General features: G+C 49.3%; 1 protein-coding gene across 1 annotated transcript in view; it reads right to left on the reverse strand.

Moving 5' to 3' along the window:
- Positions 1-26,299, reverse strand: part of PRKD2 (protein kinase D2) — a gene marked incomplete at both ends in the record, with an annotated part of 29,803 nt that extends 3,504 nt beyond the window's left edge. The window contains 15 exons of the mRNA XM_084257224.1: positions 4,200-4,298; positions 9,094-9,255; positions 9,720-9,826; positions 10,293-10,365; positions 10,486-10,538; positions 12,040-12,298; positions 13,449-13,526; positions 14,419-14,536; positions 18,145-18,298; positions 18,377-18,454; positions 19,412-19,634; positions 19,735-19,889; positions 20,962-21,093; positions 23,928-24,066; positions 26,063-26,299. Coding sequence (XP_084113350.1) covers positions 4,200-4,298; positions 9,094-9,255; positions 9,720-9,826; positions 10,293-10,365; positions 10,486-10,538; positions 12,040-12,298; positions 13,449-13,526; positions 14,419-14,536; positions 18,145-18,298; positions 18,377-18,454; positions 19,412-19,634; positions 19,735-19,889; positions 20,962-21,093; positions 23,928-24,066; positions 26,063-26,299 — 2,067 coding nt within the window. The remainder of the gene's footprint in view (positions 1-4,199; positions 4,299-9,093; positions 9,256-9,719; positions 9,827-10,292; positions 10,366-10,485; positions 10,539-12,039; positions 12,299-13,448; positions 13,527-14,418; positions 14,537-18,144; positions 18,299-18,376; positions 18,455-19,411; positions 19,635-19,734; positions 19,890-20,961; positions 21,094-23,927; positions 24,067-26,062) is intronic.
- Positions 26,300-26,351: the final 52 nt, after the last annotated feature.

Below are 26,351 nucleotides of genomic sequence, written 5' to 3' on the forward strand. Positions count from 1 at the left end.
CTTGCCCCTCCGCCAACTGCAGCCCCTACCCTAAATCTCAATGTAATAATCTACCCTTTCCTAAGAACCTTTTCCTTTCCTATAGGCCTGAGAAACTTTTGCCTTTTCTTTTTCTTTTTTTTTAAATTTTTTTCTTTTTTTTTTTTAAATTTTTTTTCTTTCTTTTTTTTTTTCTTTTTTTTTTATAGAGGCATGTTTTATTTATTTATTTGTTTGTTTGTTTTGTTTATACATGCACTGGGTACAGTCAGAAGCGCGGGAGGGTGAGAGAATTCACCAGAGCCAGAGCGGGGAGCAGAGCAGGCAGAGGGACCGAAGTACACTGCTGAGGGGAGCAGCGGGCGGCAGGAGAGGTCTGCGCGCCATGTGGGACCCTCCTCCAGTGGCCGGGGAGCAGCCGGGGATCGAACCGGCGCAGTGGAGACCGAGGACAGCCTCGCAACCCAGCGCTCAACCGCTGTGCCACCGGGGAGGCCCGAAACTTTTGCCTTTTCTAAGATCCACAGATTTCTACAGATTTTATTTAATTTTTAATTTTTATTTTTTTAAAAGATTTATTTATTTATGCATGCAAGAGCTGGGGTATAGGCCAGAGGTGTGTGTGGGGGCTGAGAGGATTCACCAGAGACAGAGTGGGGAGCAGAACAGGCAGATCGACCGAAATACACTGCTGAGGGGAGCAGCGGGTGAGTCAGGAGAGTCATGGCACATGCTGTGTCATGTGGGTAGCTCCCTGTCAGGCTGGGCGATAGGACTTGTGCTGCAGAGGCTGCGGACAGCTTCACAGACTGCGTCTTAACTCCTTGCACAACTGAGGGAATGATTTTTTCTTTTGTTTAATTTTATTTATAGTTTAAAACTAATTCTCGGGAGAGGAGGGACTGGGGTCAAAATAAGGGGGTTGCAATTGTATGGGGAATATAAAAATAAAATTTATTTAAAACAAAACAAAACAAAACAAACCCTAATTCTCACTCAATCCAGTATTGGAAGACCTTTTAAACATGGAATAACCTGGGTCTGTCAATCTGCTTTTCCAGCTGTTACTTTTGTGAACTCTAAGTACAAAATCAAGTATTTCTGATGAAAAATTTAACATCTGAAGGAAGATACGAGTAAGTGTAAAATAAACACCAGATTTGAAGACCTGGTATGAGGTCTTTAATTTTTAATTTAAAATTTTAAATAGATTTTAAATAAAAGTTTATTTGGCCATAAAAAGACAGCAAGTGCCCATACATGCTACACACAGATGAACCCTGAAGACAACAACCAGGGAAAGATCTGATATTTTTCCATTCATATGAAATGTCCAGAATGGCAAATCCGTAGATAGAAAGCAGACTAGTGTTGGATATGGGTGGGATCATGGGATAGGAGGGAGATCGCTAAGGGTTTTGGGGTGTCTTTGGAGGGTGATGAAAATATTCGAAAATTGACTGTGATGGCTGCACAACTCTGTGGATACACTAAAAGCAATACATTATATACTTCAAGTGGGTGAACTGTATAGCACATTCATTCAATTCCCATAAAACTATTACAATAACAAACTACAGGCAGGCCTCCCCTGGTGGTGCAGGCAGTTGAGCGCAGCGCTGTGGAGCTGTCCGCAGCCTCTGCAGTGCCAGTTCGATCCAGGCCGGCCGGCGGGTGAGGGTCCCACATGGCGTGGCAGACCGCTCCTGTCATGCTCGCTGCTACCCTCAACAGTGTATTTCAGTCATTCTGCCTGTTTTGTTTCCCCCCACTGTCTCTGGTGAATCCTCTCACCCTCCTGCGCATCTGGCCTGTACCCTGGTTCTTGTATAAATAAATACATAAATAAATAAATCTTAAAAAAAACAAAAACAAAGCACAGCCCTCCCTGGTGGCGCAAGGGGTTAAGCACCCACACTATGAAGCAATCCACAGCCTCTGCAGCACAAGTTCGATCCCCCTGGCCAGCCAGGGAGCTACCCACATGGCACAGCAGACCTCTCCTGTCTCACCCGCTGCTCCCCTCAGCAGTATATTTCAGTCAGTCTGCCTGTTTCTGTCCCCCACTCTGTCTCTGGTGGATCCTCTCACCCCCCACATCTCTGGCCTGTGCCCCAGCTCTTGTATGCACAAATAAATCTTTAGGGAAAAAAAATAACAAAGTACAGATCTTCCCACCACAGGGCCTTTGCACAGGCTGTCCTGTCTGCCTGGAATACTTGTCTCCACACAAAACTAACTCCTAGTCTTTCTTCAGAGAGGTTTCTTCTGACTCTCCAACTGGATTATGCAGTTTCTGGTTACTTGAGCTCACAGAACCACATTCTATAACTTACAGATCTAATAACTTTTTGGTGACAATTTGTCTGACATCTGCTCTTTCCTATAGGTTCTTCACTGTGCAATATTATGGTCACTGGTCACTGGCCATATGGAGCTACTATGTGGCCAATGCAACTGAGGGACTTTTTTTTTATATTGTTTAATTTTATTTATATTTAAAACTAATTCTCATGCAATCCAGTATTGGAAGACCTTTTAAACATGGAATAACCTGGGTCGGTCAATCTGCTTTTCCAGCTGTTACTTTTGCAAACTCTAAGTACAAAATCAAGTATTTCTGATGAGAAATTTAACATCTGAGCGAAGATATAAGTAAGTGTAAAATATACACAAGATTTGAAGACCTGCTATGAGGTCTTTAATTTTTAATTTAATTTTTATGTTGCTTACATGTTGAAATGATACTACTGAACTCAATTGGGATAAAGCATATCATTAACATAAGTTTACCTGTTTCTTTGTACAATTATAGACAGGGTTCATATTACACGTCTAGTGGGTAGCACTGCTCTCAAGTAAGGTTTCCCAAGCACAGCACTCTGGATGCTCAGGGCAAGAGACTCTTCTGTCATAAGGCTGCCCTGGGCACTGTGGGGTGTTTAGCAGCATCCCCAGATGCCAATAGCAACCCTCTTCCCCAAATAATTGCGACAATGAAAAATATGTCCAAGACTTGTCATAGGTCCCCTGGGAGGTAAAAATGCCCCCTGACTGGAAAACACTGCTATAGAGGGGTGTTCCTTGGACACAGAGACCGGGATGCTCACCACACAGTCCTAACTCCCCCACACAGGGTTGGCACATAGCAGGCACACAATAATTTTTAGTTGATTAAAATGAATCTCTGGCTTTTGAAATATAAGGAGCTAAATGATTATAAAACATAGCTAAGGAAGTGCAACTTCACAAGCACGTGGGAGGGCTAAGTGAGAAGCAGCAACTGAAGGCCCTTAAACATAGTAGGACCTCAAGACACTGTAGCTAGAATCATCCTCACCCCTGCCCAGTATGCCTCTAGGACCCTCTTAAAAGGGTCCAGGAAGAGGCCGACAACAACTGGTTTCCGAACAGACCCACGGAAGAAAGTACCAGTTTTCCCCCCAGCCATTTGTTCTGGGCTTCCCATCCCCTTATTAAAAATCCTGAATTTAGGACCTCCCCTGGTGGCGCAGCGGTTGAGTGCTGGGCTGCGAAGCTGCCCGTAGCCTCTGCAGCTCTGGTTCGGTCCCCGGCCACCGGCGAGGGCCCCACGTGGCACTCAGACCTCTCCTGCTACCCACTGCTCCCCTCAGCAGTGTATTTCATCCGTCTGTCTGTTCTGTTCCCTGCTCTGGCGAATTCTCTCACCCTCCTGTGCTTCTGACTGTACCCAGTGCTTGTATAAATAAATAAAATAAATCTTAAAAAAAAAAATCCTGAATTTAATGGGCCATGGGGCCACCAAAGTGAAGACTGCATTTCCCAACCTACCTTGCGACCATGTGCTCAAGCCACACCCATTGCTCAAGTGCTGGCCAATGGTGCAGGAAGCGATAGGTGCACGAAGAATTGCAAGGGAAGGCAAGGAATGTCCATTTCCTCTACCCGATTTCTTTCCCCCGTCCAGTCCCATTATCTTTTCACATGGCGGGGGCCAACATGGACTATGAAAATCAGGCAACACAGGAGAAGCCAGCCAGGAGCTGCAGTCCCCAACACCATGGGGCTGTGTTTTCTGCCCCAGAATGCATGCACTGGACTCTACGTGAGTGAGACAAAAACCTGTCTCATTTTAGCCTTTGTTCTTGGGGTTTCTGTCCATTCAATTATCCTGATTAATCCAATCCCCGCACTAGTGTTGGCTGGGCTTCTTCAAACCGGGACAGGACGTGACTAACCTGCGGAAACGGGTCAGCTGACGCCAGCAATACGTTTTCCGGTTTCAAGTCACAGTGGACGATGTTCTTGAAGTGAAGGTGTCTCAAAGCCACCAGGATCTGAGTAGAAAAGATGGGGCCAGTAAAAAAGACAGAAAGGTGTTCATCCCAGATCTACCTTCAGCACCCAGCCCTCCAAACTCCTTCCAAGCCCCCTGTCTGCACCTCTAAAGATATCTTCTGGGGCAAAAAGGCACTGGCGTACCAAAGAAGAATCTCTAAACCTTACAACCAGAGGGACATTGATGCCTGAGACTGGAGCAGAACACATGATTCTAGAATGGCTGCGTGGAGCAGTGGGGCTGGGACTATCCTGAGGCCCTCTGACATGCAAGGCATTCTGGTTAAAAAACAAACAAACTATTCATTAAGCAGTGGCTTTCAAGGAGGTACTATTGTGTGATTTGTGATGCCATCTTTTAAAAAATACTTTTCATTCTTTATTTATTTTTTTTTTAAAAGATTTATTTATTTATTTATGCAAGCACTGGGTACAGTCAGAAGCGCAGGAGGGCGAGAGAATTCACCAGAGCCAGAGCGGGGAGCAGAGCAGGCAGAAGGACTGAAGTACACTGCTGAGGGGAGCAGCGGGCGACAGGAGAGGTCTGCGCGCCATGTGGGACCCTCCTCTGGTGGCCGGGGAGCAGCCGGGGATCGAACCGGCACTGCAGAGGCCGCGGGCAGCTTCGCAACCCAGCGCTCAACCGCTGAGCCACCGGGGAGGCCCTACTTTTCATTCTTTAAAAAACCCTAATGTGGTGCCTCCCTGGTGGCGCAGGGGTTAAAGTCTCAGCGTGATCAGGCTACTGCTTGCCATTGTAATATGAGTTCGATCCCCAGCCAGGGAGCTAACCCACATGGCGTAGCAGACATCTCCTGTCTCCCCGCTGCTCCCCTCAGCAGTGTATTTCAGTAGATCCACCTGTTCTGCTCCCCACTCTGTCTTTGGTAACTCCTCTTACCTCCTGTACCTCTGGCCTAGACCCCAGTTCTTGTATGCATAAATAAATAAAAATAAATCTTTAAAAAAAAACCCATAATGCAAAGCAAATATAAATGAATCAATGTGACATTTTTTACACACACACACACACACACACACACACACACGATTGTCTATCTATAGAATAAGTCCCTACTGAATGCTGCTATAATATTCTGGGAACCTGTGACTTGAAAGAAAACAAAATACAACAAAAGCAGGTCCTTGAATGAGGCTGTTTCATTCAATGTCAATTGGGATTTTTATTGTTTGTCTCATCACTGTTATAACAAAAGTGATTGAACAAAAAAACATTATTTCAGGATCTGCTCTTATCTTAAGGGGGGTAGAGAGGGGCTTCCCCACATGGAAAATGTGACTATTAACTCACTAGCTTGTGATCTTGGGGAAAACACTTCCCCTCTGGAGCTCAGTCTTCTCATCTGTGAAATGGAGGTTATAACCCTCATGGTTCACTGTGAGGTTTATTAAATGAGCTGATATATATAACCTGATTACGACAGGTTACAGAGCAAGGGCTAGCTATTTGCTTTTTTTTTTTCTCTATGGTTTTTGTTGTTTCTTGTCCCCTCCCCTTATTTATTTTTCTTGTATTTGCCACTATTATTATTATTATTATAGTTGTTAATGGTTATTATTTTTGTGGTAGTCAGTTGGTGAACATATTTTGGTGAGAGTTTCAAATAAAACTTCTACTACTGTATCTGTTGTGTATTCTATATGGGAAGGGGAGCTAATTTTTTTAAAAAAGAAAACTATTAACCACTTAACCACTTATCTGTGGGAACCAAGATTTTCTTTGATTCTGTGTAATCCAAAGAAATGACCAAAGGTACTGAAAGTACAGAATGATGTAAGTACAAAGTTATAACCTATATCTTAGAATTTAATTATTTGTACTTCTTAGTGTTTTCACTGGATGACTTTTGAGTAAGAAAATGCTATTTAGGGCCTTCCTGGTGGCACGGGGATTAAAGTCTCAGTGCTGTCAAGCTATCGTCAGCCACTGCAGCAAGAGTTCAATCCCCAGCCAGGGAGCTGACCCACATGGTGCAGCAGACCTCTCCTGTCTCCCCACTGCTCCCCTCAGCAGTGTATTTCAGTCAGTTCACCTGTTCTGCTCCCTACTCTGTCTCTGATGAATCCTCTCATCGCCCCCCATATCACTATCCTACACCCCAGTTCTTGTGTGCATAAAGAAAAAGTAAATCTTTAAAAATAAATGGTATTGGGCCTCCCCTGGTGGCGCAGAGGTTGAGCGCTGGACTGTGAAGCTGCCCACAGCGTCTGCAGCGTCGGCTTGATGCCCGGCCACCGGTGAGGGTCCCACAAGGTGTGCAGACCGCTCCTGCCGCGCCCGCTGCTCCCCTCAGCAGTGTATTTCGTTGGTCTGCCTGTTCTGTTCCTCGCTCTGGCTCTGGTGAATTCTCTCACCCTCCCGCACTTCTGACTGTACCCAGTGCTTGTATAAATAAATAAATAAATCTTAAAAAAAAAAATGCTATTTACTATGATGAAGGACTAAGGGTACTTTGCTGGTGGGAAAACTAAGGTGATTATACCTGAGGGGAAATATCCTATATTGTGAAAAAATTAAACAAGGATGTAAAATAATGACAAGTCATTAAAATATAAACCACTGTGCAAATGAAAAAAAGGAAAACGCTATTTGAAAGCCAACTTTCTTGTTTTACAGACAGGGAGACCGAGATTCTGCATGTCTACACTTTCTCCAGGTTTCCTGTTTGGTAATCGCTTCATCTCCACACCGTTTGTTAATATGGTGAACAAAAGGCAGATTGGGAGCTAGACAGACCCAAGTTTGCATCCTGACCAGACCACTACACCCTAGCAGTGTGACCTTGAAGACCAGGCGCCTCCCTCCATCCCAGTTTCCTCACTTATTACAGAAGACCGGGTTATGGTAATACCTACCTCAAAGAGTGGTTCATGGGGTAAAAGAGCTTAGTGCAGGACGTGAGGTGGGGCAGGCAAGAGGCAGAAAGCAGAAATCTGCAGAGAGAGAGAAAGAGGAAAGGAAGGAAAAGCAAACAAACAGAGAGGAAGAGATGGACAACAGAAAAGAGAAACCACCCCTATTGCTGAAGGCAGGAAGTTCCCCCTTCCTATTTGAGGTCTTCATGAGCCTGCCTCAATGGGTCTCTGTCCCCTACCCTGCAAATCATCCTGACAAAGGTGCATAGCTTGGGAGAGCAAGGGTGCTGCACCTGGATAAAGGAAACATAGCACAAGGGACTTTGTAGCCAACAGAGAACATGTCCCAGAACAAGGTGAGGGATCAGCCAGATGGGCAGGCCGTCTAGGAGCCCAGTCAGGCCAGAGTCACAAAAGGGATCATTTAACTTTGGGAAAGTTAAATTCTCTATGGCAAATGAAAGTCACCAATAAAATTAAGAGGAAAATACATATCAGGATAAAAGAATTGGACACAAGTGAGAAGGATTCAGTGTCCCTCATATACAAAAAGCTCTTACAATTCAATAATAATCCAATCAAAAATGGGTAAAGGATACATAAAACAGAGACCAATAAACATAGGACAATATGCTCATCTTCCCTAATAACCTGCCAAACAAAGACACATAAAGGATTTTTCTACCTGTAATACTGGTGATAATTTTATCCACCATTAGTAAGGAGTGAGAAAAAAAAGCATCCTTAAACTCTGATGGTGAGAGGAAAGACTGAAAGGGATTTTAGAGAATAACTGGGTAATATTTTTGGACTTGGGAGTCTACTATTTGAAATGTGTTCCTTGGGAATGCTCCCACCAGACCCCAATGAAGTTTGTAGATAAATATTCATTCACAGGATATTGTTGCTAAGATTAGAAAGTGAAAATATCCTACAGGCTCAGCAAAATTGAGGAATTTGGTGCGAATTGTATCTCATGGGATACAATTCAGAGAAAGAGGCAGTTCTGCTTACTACATGCAGGAATGCAACAGTCTTGGAGAAGCACTATAAGTAAGTTCAGGGGCAGGCGCTAATCTCAACAGCTGGGTGACCTTGGGCAAGTTACTTCATGTCTCTGAGCTTCAGTTTCTTCAACTTGAAAATGGGAGGGATAACAGCAGCTACAACACAGGTTGCTGCTAAGATGAAATGAATTAAAATGGTGCCTGGCAAACAGTAAGTGCTTGGTAAATGTTAGTGACCACATTATTTATCACCAGCATTACCAGTGTCTCCTGTCCCAGACCAGGGCTGGGGCTATCTCTGTGTCCCCATCACTGCTCAGCCCTGGGCCAGGCACAGAGCAGGGACTTGGAGAATGTTTGTTGAACAAATAAATGAATGAATGAATGAATGAGCTCCCACAAAAGGCCCTGATCCCCTTTTTCTAGGAGTAAAGGCAGAACCAGGGATCCAATTCATATCACATAAAATAATAAAATACATAACTATGTATAATAAAATACATAACTATATGTATAGTTATGTATAACTATGTATAATAAAATATGTATAATAAAATACATAACTATAACTATGAAGTAGTACGCCTACTAATCTATCATTTTTCTATTCACTCTATTATTTTTATATTGTTATTACTCTTTTTCTATCATCATGCCTCTATTTTCCTCTAACATTATGATTTTTTAATTACTGTCACAGTACTATTTTTCCTTTTTCTGAAATAATCCAACAACAAGGTTGCTTAATCCTGACCTAATTAAATCGATTATTTCTCTATTCCTGGTAGTATCACTCTACCATGACTGCTCCTATGATCCACTATTAGGGCTCCACCCTGCATCTGCCTAAGCTGGGCACAGCCCCCACCAGGACACCTGCACACAGCAGGTGGGCAGCAGGTGTGCATACCTGGGTGATGAGGAACTTGGTGAGGCGCTCAGGCAGCCGGCCCTTCTCACTTGAGAGAATCATCTCCAGCATGTCCCCGTGCAGCTTCTCCATCACCACAAACACCTTCTCAGGCGTCTCAAACATGCATTCCAGATTCACGATCCCTGGGTGCCGCAGACTCTGGGGTGGGGTGGGGGTGGGGGGGTTAGGACCGAGGTGGCCCATGATCATGGGATCCCAGAGGGCTAGACAAGAAAAGCAGGAAGGCAAGCAACAAGAAGGAGGGTGCCCTGGGAGGCTGGCAGCTGCTTCTTTGGCGGGTGGCTCCCCCAGGTACAGGGGGATCAGGTGAAGACTCAGGGCTGGGGAGGGAGCAGGGTGTATAGAGAAATGGAAGAGCTTGGTACATCTGTAACTTTTAAATCCTGCTCCCCTTTCCCCAGCTCTGGCCTGGCTTAACCTTCCCTGCTACCCAGGACCCCCTCAGTCTCATGCCTTCTCCCCCTTCTCAATATATTTCCTCCTCCAGGAAGTCTTCCCTGACCACAGAGACTGGGTCAGTTGGCCCCGGAATGGGGGATGTGGAGCGGGAAGGCCCTTCCTGGGTGGGGGGCAGAACTCAGCCACAGATCCTGGGATGTCACCTGCAGAATGGCCACTTCATTCCGGAGCTGACTCTCCTGCTTGGTGGGGAAACGGAGTTTGTCGATGACCTTTACTGCCACATCCCGGCCGGTCTTCCGGTGCTTTCCTGGGGCAGGGGAGAGGCAAAGTGGAGGGTGAGAGGGGCATCACAGAGCTGGACAGAAAGCCATCAAGGTGGCCGGCTCTGAAGGGACTCCAGGAGAGAGGTGAGTAACCTGGGCGGGAGCTGGGGAGAGCTCTGGGCATAGAGGTGGAATGAAAGAAGGTAGAAGGTAGGGCTCCAAGGAGGGGACTCTGTAACACTGGAGACAAGACTGCTAACCAATCAGAATCTAGGATCTATTCTGTAGCCAATCAGAACGTAGAATTTACCTTTCCTTATTAAAAAAGAAGTCCATTTTCTCATTGGCTTTTCTCACTGAGAAAAGGCAATCCCACAACCATCTGCTCCCAGATCTAGGTTTCTAAGCCAGCCTGCACAGGAAGTGAGCAGGTGGTCAAGCAGAAGAGATTGTCTGGAGCCCAGTAACCACCAGGCCTCCCTCCCCGGGTCAGCCCTGAAGCGTCCTTACCGCCATAGACCACTCCAAACTGTCCCGAGCCCAGCACTTCATCTGGGAAGATCTGGTAGACCGTGGCAATGTCCTGCAGAGTGGGAACAGGGAGACTCAGGGTGCAAACAGAGATGGGGGTCAAGGCAGCTAGGACACTGTTGGGATGGGGAGGATAGCCTTGGGGTCACGGGATATGGGCGGGGGGTCTTACCACATTCTCTTGGATCTGGCTGTTAGATACAGAGATACTCAGAGAAGCTTGTCCTAGGGAGAGGGAAGAGGTGGAGGTGAGATATCCCCAAGCTCAGGACTGTCTTCACATCTAAGACCAGAGGTAGTCCAGGAGCCAGACTTCCTGGGTTCAAGCCCGCGCGATCCAACATGCAACTTTAGGCTACTAGTGATTTGTCCACCATGAACCTCAGTCTCCTCATCTGGAGAATGGGATAATAAAAGGCACTGCCAAGAAGGCCAATGGGAGGAGTAAAAGAGGTGAGTTGAGGGGGGTTCAACAAGTGAAGCTATGAATGATTTTTCTGAGCCCCTCACCCTGTGACCTCATCACCAAGAGAGGAGTGCTGATCCCATTATACAGAGGAGGAAACTGGGAAAGTCTGAGCTGATTCCGGTATCTTCCCTTGAACTTGCCCTTCCTGCCAACCCAACTAGAGACAGACATTTCCCAAGTCCCGATCCTTCTGCCACTTAGATCTCTCTCCCTTCCTCTCCCTCCCCTTCCTTCCTCAGCATTTGCCCCTCAGCATTCTCCCTGGTCTCCTGACCCCCTGTTCTAATCTCTCCCAGAGAGACATCAGGCTGAAGCACAAACCTGACCCTGTCCCACTCCCACTCAAAATGCTGCCATTGCCCCCAGTGCCCTCAGGACAAAACCAAGACCCTCAAATGGCCTAACAGGCAGAGTCGGGGCCTTCACTTCTGCCTGACTTCAACACATACCACGCTGCTGTGTATTCCTGTCACACTGACGTCCTTCTGGGTCTCAGATACAAGTTCTCATCTACCTCCGGGCCTTTGCACTTGCTATTCCCTCTGCCAAAACTGCTTTCCCTCAATCTGGTCTCAGTTCAATCCTCCTCATCCTTCTGTCTCAGCTTACATGTCACTCCTGGGGCCATGTCAGATTACTCCAGCCAATGTTCTATATGATACTTGCTACTCATATAGGACAATTTGATTAACACCTGTCACTCACTGGATTATGGGCTCCGGGAGGTGGGAATCCGGGACCCTGAACATCTTTAGCCTTTGCCTGAAATGCTTTCCCCTCTCACACCACCTTAAGCTTCCAGGTCTCTGTTCAGATGTTGCCTCCTTCAGAAGCCCTCCTGGATACCCAGCCTGAATTAAACACCACCTCTGCGCTCCCACAGTCCTTTGGTTACCCTGGCCCAGTCCTGCCCACTCTGGGTCATCACTATATAGAGACAGGTGTGCCTCCCGTAGTAAAGTGTGAGCCTCGTGAGGGCAGAACCTAGGCTATCTTGGGCACAGAGGCACTCAGCAAACACATGAATAAAAAAAAAAAATCCAAACATAACCTGGAGGAGTTGTCACGAGCTGGGACAAGATTCAAGGCCACACATCAAATACAAGCTTAACAGAGATCTGGACTAGGCCTGCTGAGTCCTGAAGCCACATTCTCCCCTGTACTATCCTCTGCCTCCCCTTGACTCCTTCCCACCCCAGGACCTGGGCCAAGCCCTCTGGGGTCCATCCACTCAGGGACCAGGGGTGGGCGACTTACTGTGGGGTGTGTGGCCTGGAGTACTGGGTGCATCCTGCAGGATGACAGGCATCAAGGCCTGGCGGATGGCCGTCTCCCAGCCCCTGGCGGCCTCAGCCCCCTGCCCACTCGGCCCCCCTGGGGCCCCGCCAGGCGTCTCGCCCACAAAGTAAGTGGCATTGGCAGTGACGATCTCAAAGCAATGTGGGTTGGTGCCTGGTGGCACAAGGCTGAAGTTCTGGGCAGTCTCCACAGCGAGGATTTCTGACAGTGGAATCTCCTGGAAGGACAGGGAGCCAGTGCAGGTGAGGACACCAGGGAGATCATGGGGTTCCCTCCTTATTCAGAAGAGCACACAGACTACAGTGTCAGTGGGTGAGAGCCTAGTTTGTATAGAAGGGTCAGGAAATTACATGAAGGCAGAGACCCAAAAGGTAGTAAGATGTCAGTTGGTAGAGAAATTGAGGAAACAGCAAGTGCAAAGGCCCTGAGGTAGAAAAGGCCATGGATGGTGCATGCCACATAGTAGGTGTGCCACATTTGATAAATAAGTGTGGGGAATAAGAGTAGGGCACGGCATTCATAGCCTCATGGAACAGAGGAACAAGGCTGGGCTTTGTCTCCAGAACCCTGGGGAGTCACAGGAAGGTGCTGAGTAAGGGAGGGACAGGTCTCCCTGTCTGAGTATAGAGGGTGGATAGCAGAGGATGGGACTGACAGGAGACCAGGAAGGAGGCTAAGTAGGAAAGGCCTGGGCAGGAGAGAGGTGCAGGTGTTAAGGGTACGAAGAGAGCATGTGCTGAAGAATGTTGAGAAAAGAGAAAGAAGGGAGGGAGGGAGGATACAAAGAATGAAAGCACAAAAGACACAAGACTTAGGGAGCCAATAAAAGCGGAAGCCAAAGACCCGATGGTGGGGATGTCATTTTAGACAGAAGTAACCAGCCACAGGAGTGTTAGGAAGAAGCGAAGTGTCAGGGTTTTATTCTAAAGGCAGCGGGAGCTACTGGAGGATTCTGACGGCTTTAAGCCACTCCTCTGTCTGCTGGATGGGAAAAAGACCTCGGAACAAGGACAGAGCAGGGACCCAGCGAGGAGCCTGCTGCCATCCCCATGGGAGAGTGGCTGGTGATGAATCCAAATAGATTAATTACAAAGCAATAATGGTTATGGGTTTATCATTACTGGGAACTTTACAAGTGAGCCCTAAGATGCTGGTTTCAGGAGATTATCTCTTTGAATTCCAGCAACAGCTAAGGTGAGAACTCTCCTAGGAGGCCCGTCACATGAAGTGCAGGGAGTGAGGTTCCCCAGCTGGAAAGTGCAGGGAAGGGGGCAGGTGACAGCATTTGCCTAGAGTACCCAGGACAGAGGGGAGAAGGTGGTGGGCAAAGAGAGAAAGGTGGGGCTGCTGGGAACGGGGAGGGCCACCTTATAGTATCTGTTGGTTGTGTTGTTCTGGAAGAGTGTGATGCACTTGCAGTCCAGGCGCCAATAGTGCCGCTTCCTCTGTTGGGAGGGGTTTTTGAGAAGGTGAGCCCAGTCGCCAAGCTGCCAGGGCACCCGTCAATCCCAGCCAACTGCAGCCCCGCCCACAACCACGCCCACCCCAATCCTGTCACGCCCCTTTCACGCTTATTAACGCGCCCATCACCAACTCCAGCCCCACCCCCACTTGTTTCCATCTCAAATTATTTCTGCCCTGCCCCCTTTTATTTTTTTTTTTAAGATTTTTATTTATTTATTTTTGTGTAGAAGAACTGGGGTGTAGGCCAGAAGGGCGGGAGGTGAGAGGATTCACCGGAGACAGAGCGGGGAGCAGAGCAGGAGGATTTACTGAAATACGCTGCTGAGGGGAGCAGTGCTGCCCAGCCCTCTTTAGCTCTGGCTCCATCCCACTATGTCGACCCCATAACCGTCTCTCTAATTTCAGGTCTGCCTTCAGCCTGGTCCCCTCTAGAACACCCAACCCTGCCCAACCCTATTTCTTGCTTGCCCAGTATCTGGCCCCACCACTACAAGCCCCGCCCTGCATTCCAACTTTTCCCCAGCTGACCCTTCCTATTTCTGCCACCCTACCAATCTATGGGCTGTAGTTATGCCTCCAGCATGGCCCAGCACCACCGGATTCCACCCTCTAGAACTCCCACTTCTCACCCCTGCTCCTGACACTAACTTGTCCCGCCCCCGACCTAGCCCCTAGCCCTGCCTCTTATCTAACTCCTTCCTGCCAGGTCCCTCACCTCACCATCACTATCCATCCCTCTGAATTCTGGCTGAGCTTCCAGCAGGCCCCGCCCACCCCAAACACGCCCCGCCCCCAACCCCGCCTCTGCAAGCAAATCCCGCCCCGCCCCTAACTCTAGACCCGCCCCCGCCCCGCCCCCGGCGCGCCGCTCACCAGCGTGTCCTTGTTGCTGTAATGGACCACCCACCCCTCGCGCAATGTGGTGCTGGATTTCCGGGTGGTGTGACGCACCGACTGCACCACCCTCATCAGGGGGATGTACCCCAGGGAGCTGAGGGTGGGAGGAGAAAGGAGAGAGAGGTTATAAGCAGAAATAACCATAGATTCTCTGGACAGCTGGGGAGTTGGGGTGTTTGGCCACACGTTTCCCCCCTGGTTTCTGGATTCTCCACAGTGAGGAAGCAGACTCTTTAGAGGGCCACGTGAAGAGGCTGCTAGGCTGCCTGGCAGATCATCTAACCCCTTTGTGCCTCAGTTTCTCCACCCAGAGGGGTTGCTGTGAGGAGTGAAAATCTTTGGGGCTTAGCACAGTGCTGGCCACACAGTGGGCCTCCAGTAGGTATTAACTAGTATTGAGTCTAGTGACTGTGAAGCCAGCTGTGTCGCCTAGGGCAAGTGACTCAACCTCTCTGTGCCACATCTCCCTCATCTGTGATAGTACAATGAGGAGAGGAAAGCCTGAAAAGCAAGAGAAATCAAGTGACCTCAGAAACAACAATCTCTTAATCTTTGCACTAGACCGGGACTTGGGTGGCCTTGGCCTGCGACTCACTTACCCCATCTGTGAAATAGGCTGCCTCGCTAAACACCACTGACCTCTAACTCTGATAACCTAAACACTTCCAGGAAAGACGTGGGGGAAAGGGAATCTGAGGTTGCAGGCAGCTCTGGTTGGGTGGTACCATTAAAGTCTCTGCCACACCGTGACCTGCAAAGCCACAGTCTGGCCTCTCCCACCCACTTCCCCTCGCCCTCTCTGCTACAGCCGCGTGACTTCTTGCTGTTCCTGGACATGATTGGTCCTACCTCAGACCCTCTGACCCTGCTATTCCTCCTGCTTGGCAGGTTCTTCCCTCACTCTCCTCCATAGCATCAAATGTCACCTTTTCACGGACCTCCTTTAATGACCCTATAATGACCCTAACTCACGTGCCCATTTTAAAAAATTTTTTTTTTTTTTTTTTTTTTTGCGTAGAACTGAGGTATAGGCCAGAGGTAAGGGGGGGTGAGAGGTCTCACCAGAGATAGTGGGGAGCAGAACACATGGATCTACTGAAATATACTGCTGAGGGAAGCAGTGGGGAGTCAGAAGGTCTGCTGAGCCAAGTGGGTAGCTCCCTGGCTGGGGATCAAACTCAGGCCATAGTGATAGCTCTGAGATTTAACCCCTAGGCCACCAGAGAAGCCCAACGTGTCCCCCTTTTTTATCCCCTCTCATTGCTTAGTTTTTTTTTTTTGTTTTTTTTTAAAGATTTATTTATTTGTTCATACAAACACTGGGTACAATCAGAAGCGCGGAAGGGTGAGAGAATTCACCAGAGCCAGAGCGGGAAGCAGAGCAGGCAGAAGGACCGAAGGACACTGCTGAGGGGAGCAGCGGGCGGCAGGAGAGGTCTGCGCGCCATGTGGGACCCTCCTCTGGTGGCCGGGGAGCAGCCAGGGATCGAACCGGCGCCGCAGAGGCTGTGGGCAGCTTCGCAACCCAGCGCTCAACCACTGCGCCACTGGGGAGGCCCTCATTGCTTAGTTTTTATTTGCCCTAGAAGCATTTCTTTATTAGCTGTCTCCCCTAGTGTCAGTTCTCTGAGGGTAGTTTCCCTGGTTTTGCTCATAGCTGTGTGCTTGGAATCTAGAACCTAGTAAGTGTCCATTAAATATCTATTCATACAAGGAAGGAGTGGAAGGGTCCCCTCCTTTCTCCTGTTTACGCTGCCTTGGTCCTCTGGGATGAAGTTTTAGCTCCTTCCCCTTACTAATTATCAACTGAAGCCTCCGAACTTTGTTTATAACCTAGCAATGGGAATAATGGACTTGACAAAAAATACTTTGTTCAAGAACACAATGCTAAATACATGGGCTTTGTGGTCCATGATTTTTAAAATAAATCATATGTTCACTATAGAAATATTTTAGTATATTCCCTCATGTTCATTTGTACATGTATCACTGTATAAATACATTTACTTATGCAGGTATTACTGTAGTCACACAGTAATTAATACAGTGATACTTAATACTGTTAAGATAGTTTTAGAAATATTCAAAAGAGGAAACACTTAAAGGGTATAATTAGAAATACGAAGAGGGCCTCCTTGGTGGCGCAAGGGGTTAAGCACCGCACTATGAAACAATCCACAGCCTCTGCAGCACAAGTTCGATCCCCAGCCAGCCAGGGAGAAACCCACATGGCAAAGCAGACCTCTCCTATCTCACCCGCTGCTCCCCAAAGCAGTGTATTTCATTCTGTCTGCTTGTTCTGCTCCCCGCTTTGTCTCTGGTGAGTCCTCTCACCCCCCTGCATCTCTGGCCTGTATCCCAGCTCTTGTATGCATAAATAAATAAATCTTAAATAAAAAAAAAAAGAAGAAATGGAAATTCAAATATTTTCTTCCCCTACCCCTAAATAGACCATCTTCCATCCTCCCCATTTTGGGGTGGGGATTCAAAATAAAAATACTAAGGAGGAATTCTTTTCCATCTTCTCAGCATTTAGAAGCTGGCAGAGACTTTACGCATGAGATCTAAAGGGATTGGCACATTGTTCTGTGAGGCGGGTGCTGTCACCACCCCAGGAGGAAACTGAGACACCAGGAGAAGTGCCTCGAAGCCAACGTGTGGAGCTGGGATGGAGCCCAGGTTCACTCCATGCCCCACGCCCTATGCTTGTAGCCCTCAGCCACCCGCCCCCTTGCTGACAGGTCATTCCACAAGACAGGCCGGAAACCAGGGCCTATCCAGGCACTTGGAAAGGAGACAAATTTCTTTGCCCTCCAGCATTTGAGGTCACATTCTCATGAAGCTGAAAAAATACAAATTCCATATATAACTTAAAAATGTGTAATTAAGCACAAGTTACTATTTTTCAGAGCTCCCATGCCAGAAGCATAGAAGGTCCTTGGGGAATTTTTTTCCCCTTCCCCATTTTATAGACAGGAAGACTGAGGCCCCGCAAGGGGAAAGAATTTGTTTAAGGTCAGACAATTCAATCCAAGATCAAAATGGTTGAAAGAAGTGGATATTTTCCTTTTCCTTTAAAAATGTTCATGTTCTGTGATAAAAACTATATGAGCAATGAATGCATACATGTAAATCAGGATACTTAATGATCAATAACAATACATAAATAGCATACCAGGCACTGCTTTAGGTACTTAATTTGTATTCATTCAGTTCGTCCTCATCACAACTCTACACAGCAGATGCTGTGTATTCCCATTTTACTGATGAGAAACTGAGGCTCAGAGAGGTCACTCTCTTGCCTAAGGCCATACAACAGCCTGGCTCCAGAGTCCATGTTCTTAGTCTTTGTCCTGTCACTTTGCAATACAGACTGTTTCTGGAAGGACCCACAAGAAACTGATCCTAGTGGTACCCTCCAGGGAGAAGACTGGGTGGCGGCAGGGAAGCAGGAGGCTTTCCCTATATACTTTCAGACTGACTGTATTCTCCGGACCCAAAAGAGAAAAACAATCTACACTCAAATCTGCTTCTGGTGAAGACTTTTAAAAATATGTAAACTGAGAAAAGAGTTTAAGTTCAAAAGTAAGGCTTGGGTGTTTCAAAAGGTTCATCTGGGGAACCTGAGAAATTTACAAGCATCGGGTGGTATCATTCAAGAGGTAAGGAGGGGCTTCCCTGGGGGAGAGGGGCACTGGGTACCTCTGGGACTTTCCTCCCTCGCCTTCCTCCTCCTCACTGGCATGGAGGGCATTTTCCGCATGGGAGCCGGGGATGACACCAGAGTCGTCAGATTCATCCATGAGGGCACTCTTGTCAGCCTCGCTGAAATCGGTGGCCTCCTCCATGGGCACATCTGGAGGACAGGGGTGGGGCATCAGAGGATCCTCCCCTAAGTCCTGCCCCCTTTCCTGCTCAGCCTCCAGCCTCTTACCTCCATTGATGAGTGCCTCTCCCAGACAGTCGTTCGGGACACGGGTGGCACAGCGCTTGTGACAGTTGAACTTGCAGTCTGGTAGAGGACAGGGGACCAGAAGACAGGCGGGAGGGGGAGAGTGGTCTCTTGTGAGGGTTGCATGCTGACCCCTAACCCCCAGGCTCAAGAGTCTTCACTTATTATTTGGGGCAAGAATTTGACCCTTCTGATGTCACCCCATCAGTGAGCCATAGTGCCCAACAGATTAAGCTGTAAGAAGCCTTGAGTCTGTAAATATCCTTTACCCTGGACTGCTAAAATTCTAGAATCCCATCTAACATTCTAGAACATGCAAGGCAGGATTTTTTAAACTTTGGTTTTTAGTTCAAGATAGCTGAGGTTCTAGACTTTGTCTGTTCCAATGAATTCTAGAATTGGATGGCTCCAAGTTTTTTTGTGGATCTAGAATTCTGATATTCTCGAGGTTGATCATTCAAAGCTTTGGGATCTTAGTAGTCCTAGGACTCTAGAATCCCAAGTTCTAAGACTATATGATTCTAGATTTCTAAGACGTGAATCTGGTGCTTCTAGGCTAATATTCTCAAATGCTGTTGTTCTAGAGTTTTGTTTTTTTTGTGTTTTTTTTTTTTCTGTTCTAGAGTTCTAATCCAAGAATCTATAATTTGGTAGTTTGAAGGTGTATGAGTCTGAAGTTCTGTGATTGCATTTGCTGAATCCTACAATTCAGAACTCTTGGATCCTGCTTCTAAGGTTTTCTGATTCTAGAATTCTCAAGTTTTAGAGTTTTAGAATTCCCTGTGAAGGGTTTTATGAATCTAAATTAATAAGGTTCTAAGATTCCAAAGTGCTAATGACTGAGGTGCTGGGATTCCAGAATTGCAAAAGTTCTAGAAGGCCAGGATTCGGGCATTCCCCTTCCTGAGGCCCTGTGCTCCTAAGGGTCTGAATTCTGAGAGTCTTGTGTCCCCACACAAGTGCAGATCTGATCCTATGCCCCTGAGTGTGTACCTCGGGGTTGGGGGTGGTTCTGACCTTTGCACTGCAGGCCCTGGCGGAAGAGGCCCTTGAGGAGCTTTTTGCAAGCCTGGCAAACAGTGGGCCGCGTGTAGCTGTGGATGAGGAAGGTGTGAGGCACTTTGACCTTGGAGAGAAGCATCTTGTCCAGCTCGATGGGGCGCCCGGTGTAGGATGAGACAGAGGATGATGAGGCGGACGACGGGGGCCTCCGAGGCAGGAGCTCAGTGCTGCTCCGGCTCTAGCAGTCAGTGAGGGGAGAGGCAATGTGTCAGGGTTCACCCCTGCCTGGATCCTGGCACCCTGCACCCACCGACCCGCCCCATGCCGCAGCTTCTCACCAGCTCGTCGGCCGTGCAGGGCAGGGACTCTGAGGTGCCGAGGCGTACAGAATGGCCACTGGCCAGAGACGTGGATGACAGGCGCCGCTTGCGGGCCCCGCTGCAGTTGTTGGGGATGCTGAAGGCACAGCGCTTGTGGTAGTTCAGCCCACAGCCTGCAGGGGCGCCAGACGGTCAGAGAAGAGGCCTCCCGGCAACCTGGACTCAAAGCTCCGCCCCAGCCCCCCACAGATCGGCTGACCCGCCTCTCCCCAGCCCAGTTCTCTGTAGATGTGGAATAGAGTGGATAGATCCCTCAGGACACCGCTCGGATGTGCCAGTGAAGTGGACGGAAAACTACAAAACTCCAATTCAGGCAGAAATGCTAGGGACCCAGAGCCACTGCATGGGGCAAAGAACTAGGAGCAGGTGAAGGGCCCGCCTAAGGGAGAAGGTATCAGGGATTGAGTCGGGGAAGAGGTTGCAGAAATGAGAACTGTACCAGTTAAAATCCCTCTTCCTTTGCTACAAATAGGTGTCTATGCCAAATACTTTTGTTTGCCTGCCTCCTCTGGCCCCTGACAACATAAAATATTAATAGTGGATACCAGTAAAGCACAGGTCTCTAAGTGACAAGGTTTTTGAGACACAAGATATCAGAGGAGAAACGTGAACGTGACCGGAGGCCGCGCATCATCTCTGGGGAAGGAGTTAGCGAGTTTTCGGGTGTACCCAGGACGGCTGTATCATATCAGGCGGAAGTATGCCTTCCTCATGGCCTTTTTTTCTTTTTCTTTCTTTGTCATCCATGAGTCAGCCCTTCTGAACTCCATTTCCAACACATCTCTGGGCCCTCCAGGATGGCACGCTCTTCTGGGCTAAAGCACGTTTCTCCACCTTCTGGAAGCTTTTTTTCCAAACGCCTCAGAAGCCTCTCTTCTGCAGCCCACCTCTTATGGTGGCTCTATACCTCCCTGGAGGAGCGCCACATTCCAGGCCCCGGGCCTCACCCCCAGCTCCCTCCCCAAGACCTGCCGGGTGGCCCAACTCTTCCTCTGGACCAGCCTCCCAGACGCCCGGGGTGGAGATGGGCCGCCTCAGGCCCCACCCCCCGCCCGCCCGAGCCCCGCCCCCGGCCCGCCCGCCAGCCCCGCCCCTAGCCCGCTGCTCCCCGAGCCCCGCCCCTGGCCCGCCCCGCCCCTGGCCCGCCCCGCCCCTGGCCCCGCCCCCAACCCCTCAGCCACTCACCGTCACACTTGAGGCCCTGGCGCACTAGGCCGAAGAGCATCTCCCCGCAGTGGTCGCAGAAGGCGGGCGCGCGGTACGAGTGCACCGTGAGGGCGTGCGGGCGGATCTGGAAGTCCTCAAAGGTGGCCGAGGCTGCGGGCAGTAGAGGAGGGCGGAGGGTTGAGTCGGGGCCTGCAAAGGGTAGCCCAGCCCCCGCCTTCCCGGGATTTTCACTCTCCTCCGCTGCTGCAAGGTTTGACCTTTCCTTCATTCATTTTCTAGCAAAGTACCTTCTACCTGGGCTCAAACCCCAGCTCCACGTGGCCAAACACCTGTGACTGTGCCAGGGACTGGAGGGAGGGGGAAAGTGGGAGTCGTTTAGTGGGAGAAGTTTCAGTTTTGCAAAATGAAAACAGTCTGGGGTGGGAGTGTAATTAACACGATGGAACCGTAAACTTAAAGACGTTAAGATGGGAACTGCTTGTTATACATACTTCACAATTTGAAATTTAAAAATCAGGAAAAAGGACAGAAGCTTAGGTCCCATTCTCAGAGTTTCTGATCTGACTGGTCCAGCATAGGGTCTCAGCATCAAGAGGGTAAAAAAACCAAACACCTGTGGACCTCGGTTTTCTCATCTTTAAAATGGAAACCCACCAGTTTACTAAGCAATGATCTAAGCGTTAGGGACACCATACAGAACAGATCTGACAAACCCCACAAACCCAACAACTCCCCCCCCCACATACAGTGAGGGTCACAAACAAAATGAACAAAAAATAGGGCCTCTGATGACACAGAGTGTGTCAGCACTATGAAGCCATCGGCAGCCACTGCAGCATGAGTTTGATCCTTGGCCAGGTGACCCACATGGTGCAGCAGACCTCTCCTGTCTCTCCCGCTGCTCCCCTCAGCAGTGTATTTCAGTAGATCTGTCTGTCCTGCTCCCCACTCTGGTTTCTGGTGAATCCTCTCTCCTACACACACACCCCCACCCCACCCTACCCTGCACCTGTACTCTTGTATGCATAAATAAAATAAATCTTAAACAAAAATAACAAAAATGAACATTCTTATTTAGCATTACCCAGTCTAGCAGTTACTCTGTGCCAGGCACCGATCTACGTACTTTAAAGTACTAACAAATTTAGCCCTTCAAGAGCTCTGTGAAGCCCATTCTGTTATATTCCCATTTTCTTTTCTTTTTTTTTTAAGATTTATTTATTTATGCATACAAGAGCTGGGGTATAGGCCAGAGGTGTGGAGGTGAGAGGATTCACCAGAGACAGAGTGGGGAACAGAACAGGTAGACTGACTGAAATACACTGCTGAGGGGAGCAGTGGGCGAGTCAGGAGAGGTTTGCTGCGCCATGTGGGTCGCTCCCTGGCAGGCCAGCAAATTGAACTTGTGCTGCAAAGGCTGCGGATAGCTTCACAGGTTGAGTCTTAACGCCTTGCGCCCCCTGGGAGGCCCTATATCCCCATTTTCTAGATGAGAAGAGGTTAAGCAACTTGCCCAAAGTCACACAGTCAGCAAGTGGTGGAACTTAGATCTAAATTTAGACCAGTGTGACTTTAGAGTTCATGTTTTCAGCAATGCCTCTCTAAAAAACTTAACAATAAAATATATGCTAGGCTAGAAATCAATAAGTACTTATGAAAAAAATTAAGAAGTGAAGATACAAGAGGTACAGTTTTAAACAGGTGGTCAGGGAAGGCCTCCTGGAGAAGATATTAAGGCAAAGGCTTGAAGGACGTGGGGGCATGGGGCTGTACAGGTATCTAGGAGAGAACATGTATCTCCTTATAGATATGAGTCTTTTTAAAGGGTTCAATGAAAACGCTATTAAAACAGTCTCTGGCACATAGAAAATGCTCAATAAGTGTTAACTAGTATTTCAAAAGTTTCATTTTTGAAACTTTCAGTTTGAGGTCTCATTCTTCTTATTTCCCCCCAAATGTCAGTCTAATAAGTTACTAATCTTAGTATTATGCAATGGAAAGGGAGCTTTCTCCTATGTGCCAAGTGCTGTTTGTGCACACAGGATAAAGCTATGGATGAGAAAAATTTACAGTCCTCTCTCAAGGAGCTGACATTCTTTGGGGGAGATAGATAAGAAACATGAACACATAAACAAGGAAATTGCAGACAATGGACAAAGTGGCATGTAAGCTGACATCCAAATAACAACAAAGAACTAGCAATGAGAAGATGGTGGCGGGAAGTGGAGGGGAGCCATTCCAAGCATGGAGACCAGAACAGCAAGTGCAAAGGCCCTGAGGTGGAGGGAGCTTGCTTTGTTCATGGAACACAGACAGGGTAGGCAAGCATGGCTGGAGCATAGCAAGTAAAGAGGACAGTGTTTAGAAAAGGTGGACTCCTCTCAGCCCCATCCTCCTGAAGGATTAAGAACTAGAGACTTCTCTAGGGTACTGAGAGCTTGCCCATCTATAAAAGGGGAATGGCCAGTGAGTGGACCAGATTCTGTAATCGGCTGGTCCCCAGGGAAAGGAAAGGTTCTAGGTTCCCTGCCCCACCCAGGAAAGGGTGGAGCTGAGCAGGGAGGAGAGGGGACAGACAATTCCACCTGCACATCAAAGTTTAAACCCTCCCCAGTAAGATCCCTAAATAGATTCTTCCTTCCCTAAAGGCACCTAGTCTCCCGGCATCTAACACCATCGAGTAATGCTATCCATGTCTGTGCTTCATAAATGGAATTATAGAGTCTGATGTCCCGCTCCTGTCTCAGCATTAGTCTGAGCTTCCGCCGTGTTGCTGCGGATGGATGGTTTTTGCTCAGGGTCGTGCAAGCAAGGAGATATACGTGTCCATTCCCGCGAGGTCGTTTGTAAACGCTTCAGAGATGATGCCATTTGCAGCCACCGCAGAGAACCACGGGTGCGTAACTTCAAGCAGCAAGTCGACCCCCAACCCCGCTCCTCCTGGTGCCCCGCCCCGCTCGAGGCTCCGTCCCGGGGCCTCTTACCCGAAAGCACCACCTCCACCAGGTCGCCTTCCTGGATGTCGCCGGCCGAGCGCACCAGCTGCAGGAGGTTAGCCGACGTGGGGTCATGTTTGAAGAGTAGAATCTTGTCGTAAAGGCCGTAGAAGCCACACTCGGGGAACTGTGGGGCGGGACCGGGAGGGGAACGAGTTGGTGACGGAAAAGTTCAGAGCTGCCTCGGGCCGGCCGCGGTCTGTAAGCCTCCTGGGCCAGGCCGGCTGTTTCCCCCGGAAACAGACCCCGCAGTCTCTAGTTTCCTGCCTGCCCCCTCCCGAGCCCAGTTCGAGCCAGGAGGGACGCTGGGCCCCAGGTGTGCTGGGAGGGAGCGCAGGCCGCTTAGTTGGGGGCTGCGGTGGCGAGCTGAGGTGGGAGAAGGAGCGTGGACCTGGAATTTTCCGGAGATGGGGGGGCTGAGTGAGCACCCCCCTTCCCTGTCACCCCCCCAAACACACCCAGCTTCCTTCCTGGATCTATTGTTGTCCCAGTTACCTGGCTCCAGGCCCGGCATTGGGGAGGGGCCAGCTGGAAGATTTAGGATGGGGGTGCCGCCGAAGGGGAGGGGCGGGAGGGTGTGGGAAGGCTACGGTTTAAGGGAGCTGGAGGTAACGAGGGTGTCCACCACCCAATGCCCACCCAGGTGGCCGAGTCCTTAGTTTGGCGGGGGAGGGGGGGCGCAGGAAATGAAACCTGATAGAACAGAAAGTGAAACTGCCCAGGTGGGGCAGCGGGAAGGAAGAACGGGGGCCCCAAGGCCCCACCGCACCTGGACAGAGAGCGCAGAAAATAAACCGGTGAGGTGTGAGGGGGTGGGCTGAAGACTCAGGCTCTCAGAATTTCACCCAGGGGACCGACCGTCTGCCCCTCCCACTAGGCGGCTGCTCCTCCCACTGGGCGGTTTCCCGTAGGAGCTCACTGAGCTGGGGCTAGGAGCTGGGGTGGCTAGTCTGAGGGGTTTAGGGGAGGGACAAAGACAGCCCTTTCTGTTCTTGCTTGCCGGGACAGGAGCCGCGGACTGCCTAGATCCTTCTCTAAACTTCAGTTTCCTGATGTTTCTCTGAAGCCCCAAGAATTCATTCCCAGAAGTCTGAGAAGATTCTGGAAGTTGGATATTTGGGGATTCTAACACGCCTAGAGTAGCAGTGGTCTTAGATTTTACTGTTCTAGGGCTCTGACACATCAGGATTTTAATATTTGAATATCTTAGCATTACAGGCTTTCCACCACCCAGCATTCCAAATTCCAACTATCCTAGCACTGGGGATTCCAACAACCCAGAAAACAACATTTCAATGTTTTGGTATCGCCGCAACCTGGGACCCTAATGTTTGAACACTTTAACCCTAGAGTGCAGTGACCACACCACGGCATAATCCAACCACTTAGCAGTCTAAATTCCGACAGTCTAGAATTCCAACAGCAGAGAAGCCCACTGTTCCAACTTCTCACATTCCAGGATTCCAGGTCTCGCTTTCCGTCCCACCTGGTCCCTCTGGCCAGGACCCAGTGTCCAGAGCTAAGGCTGGGAAAGGCCCATTTTAACAGGCCAGCATTGGACCTGGGGAGTGGGGACAGGTCCCCAGAGCCACCGCTGGGGGTACGGAAGAGGGGCATCCCTTCCACACATCTCAGGTCTGGAGGAGGGCAGAGAAGGGGCTCTGAGACCTCACCTGCCCTTGGTGACTGGCAGGGACACCCACCCCCACATATGTCACCCGATCGCCACAGCCAACCCAGTTTTAGTTTCTACTCAAAGGGAGGTTGGGGCTAGGCCTGGACAGGGAGGTTCCCCCACATCTGATCCCCCCACTTGCCCTTTCCTCCTGGCTTCTATACCTGGCAGGCTCCTCCCTGCCAGCTGCAGACAACAAAAACATGCAGGGACATGCAATTTGGGGAGGTCTTTGGGGCACCCCATCTCTAGCCAGGTGCCCCTCAGAGGGCAGCTGCTCGAAGGGGCAATAAGGGGGTGTCTGCCCCAGCCCCACCCCTCAATGCCCAAGGTTTATTAGACCTCCCTTCCTCCTCCTCCTGTATATCAGGCAGCAGGCCTCCTTTGCCAGCACATAATTCCTGCAGATCTCTCCCCAAGATGGGAGCATGGGAACCGGTGCCCTTACCTTCTGGTCCACGATGGAGCAAGCCAGTTGCTTCACATGGGCCAACTCCGAGGCGGTGGGCAACAGCACGAACTCCCGAGTCAACCCGATCTGGATGTGGAAGGAGACCCCAGGGCCTGGCACCGGGACCTGGGGCAGCGGTGGCGGCGACTGCAGCTCGAAGCCCCCCGATGGTGGAGGAGACCCTGGCCCCGGGGAGCCTGGGAGCCCCACAGGGTGGGTGGGGGTGGTTGCCATGGGGGCAGGCCCGGGACCGGCCACCCGGCGCCCACCCAGGATTAGGCTGGAG

The sequence above is a fragment of the Talpa europaea genome (assembly GCF_964194135.1).
Source record: "Talpa europaea genome assembly, chromosome: 16".
In the NCBI taxonomy this organism is placed as follows: Eukaryota; Metazoa; Chordata; class Mammalia; order Eulipotyphla; family Talpidae; genus Talpa; species Talpa europaea.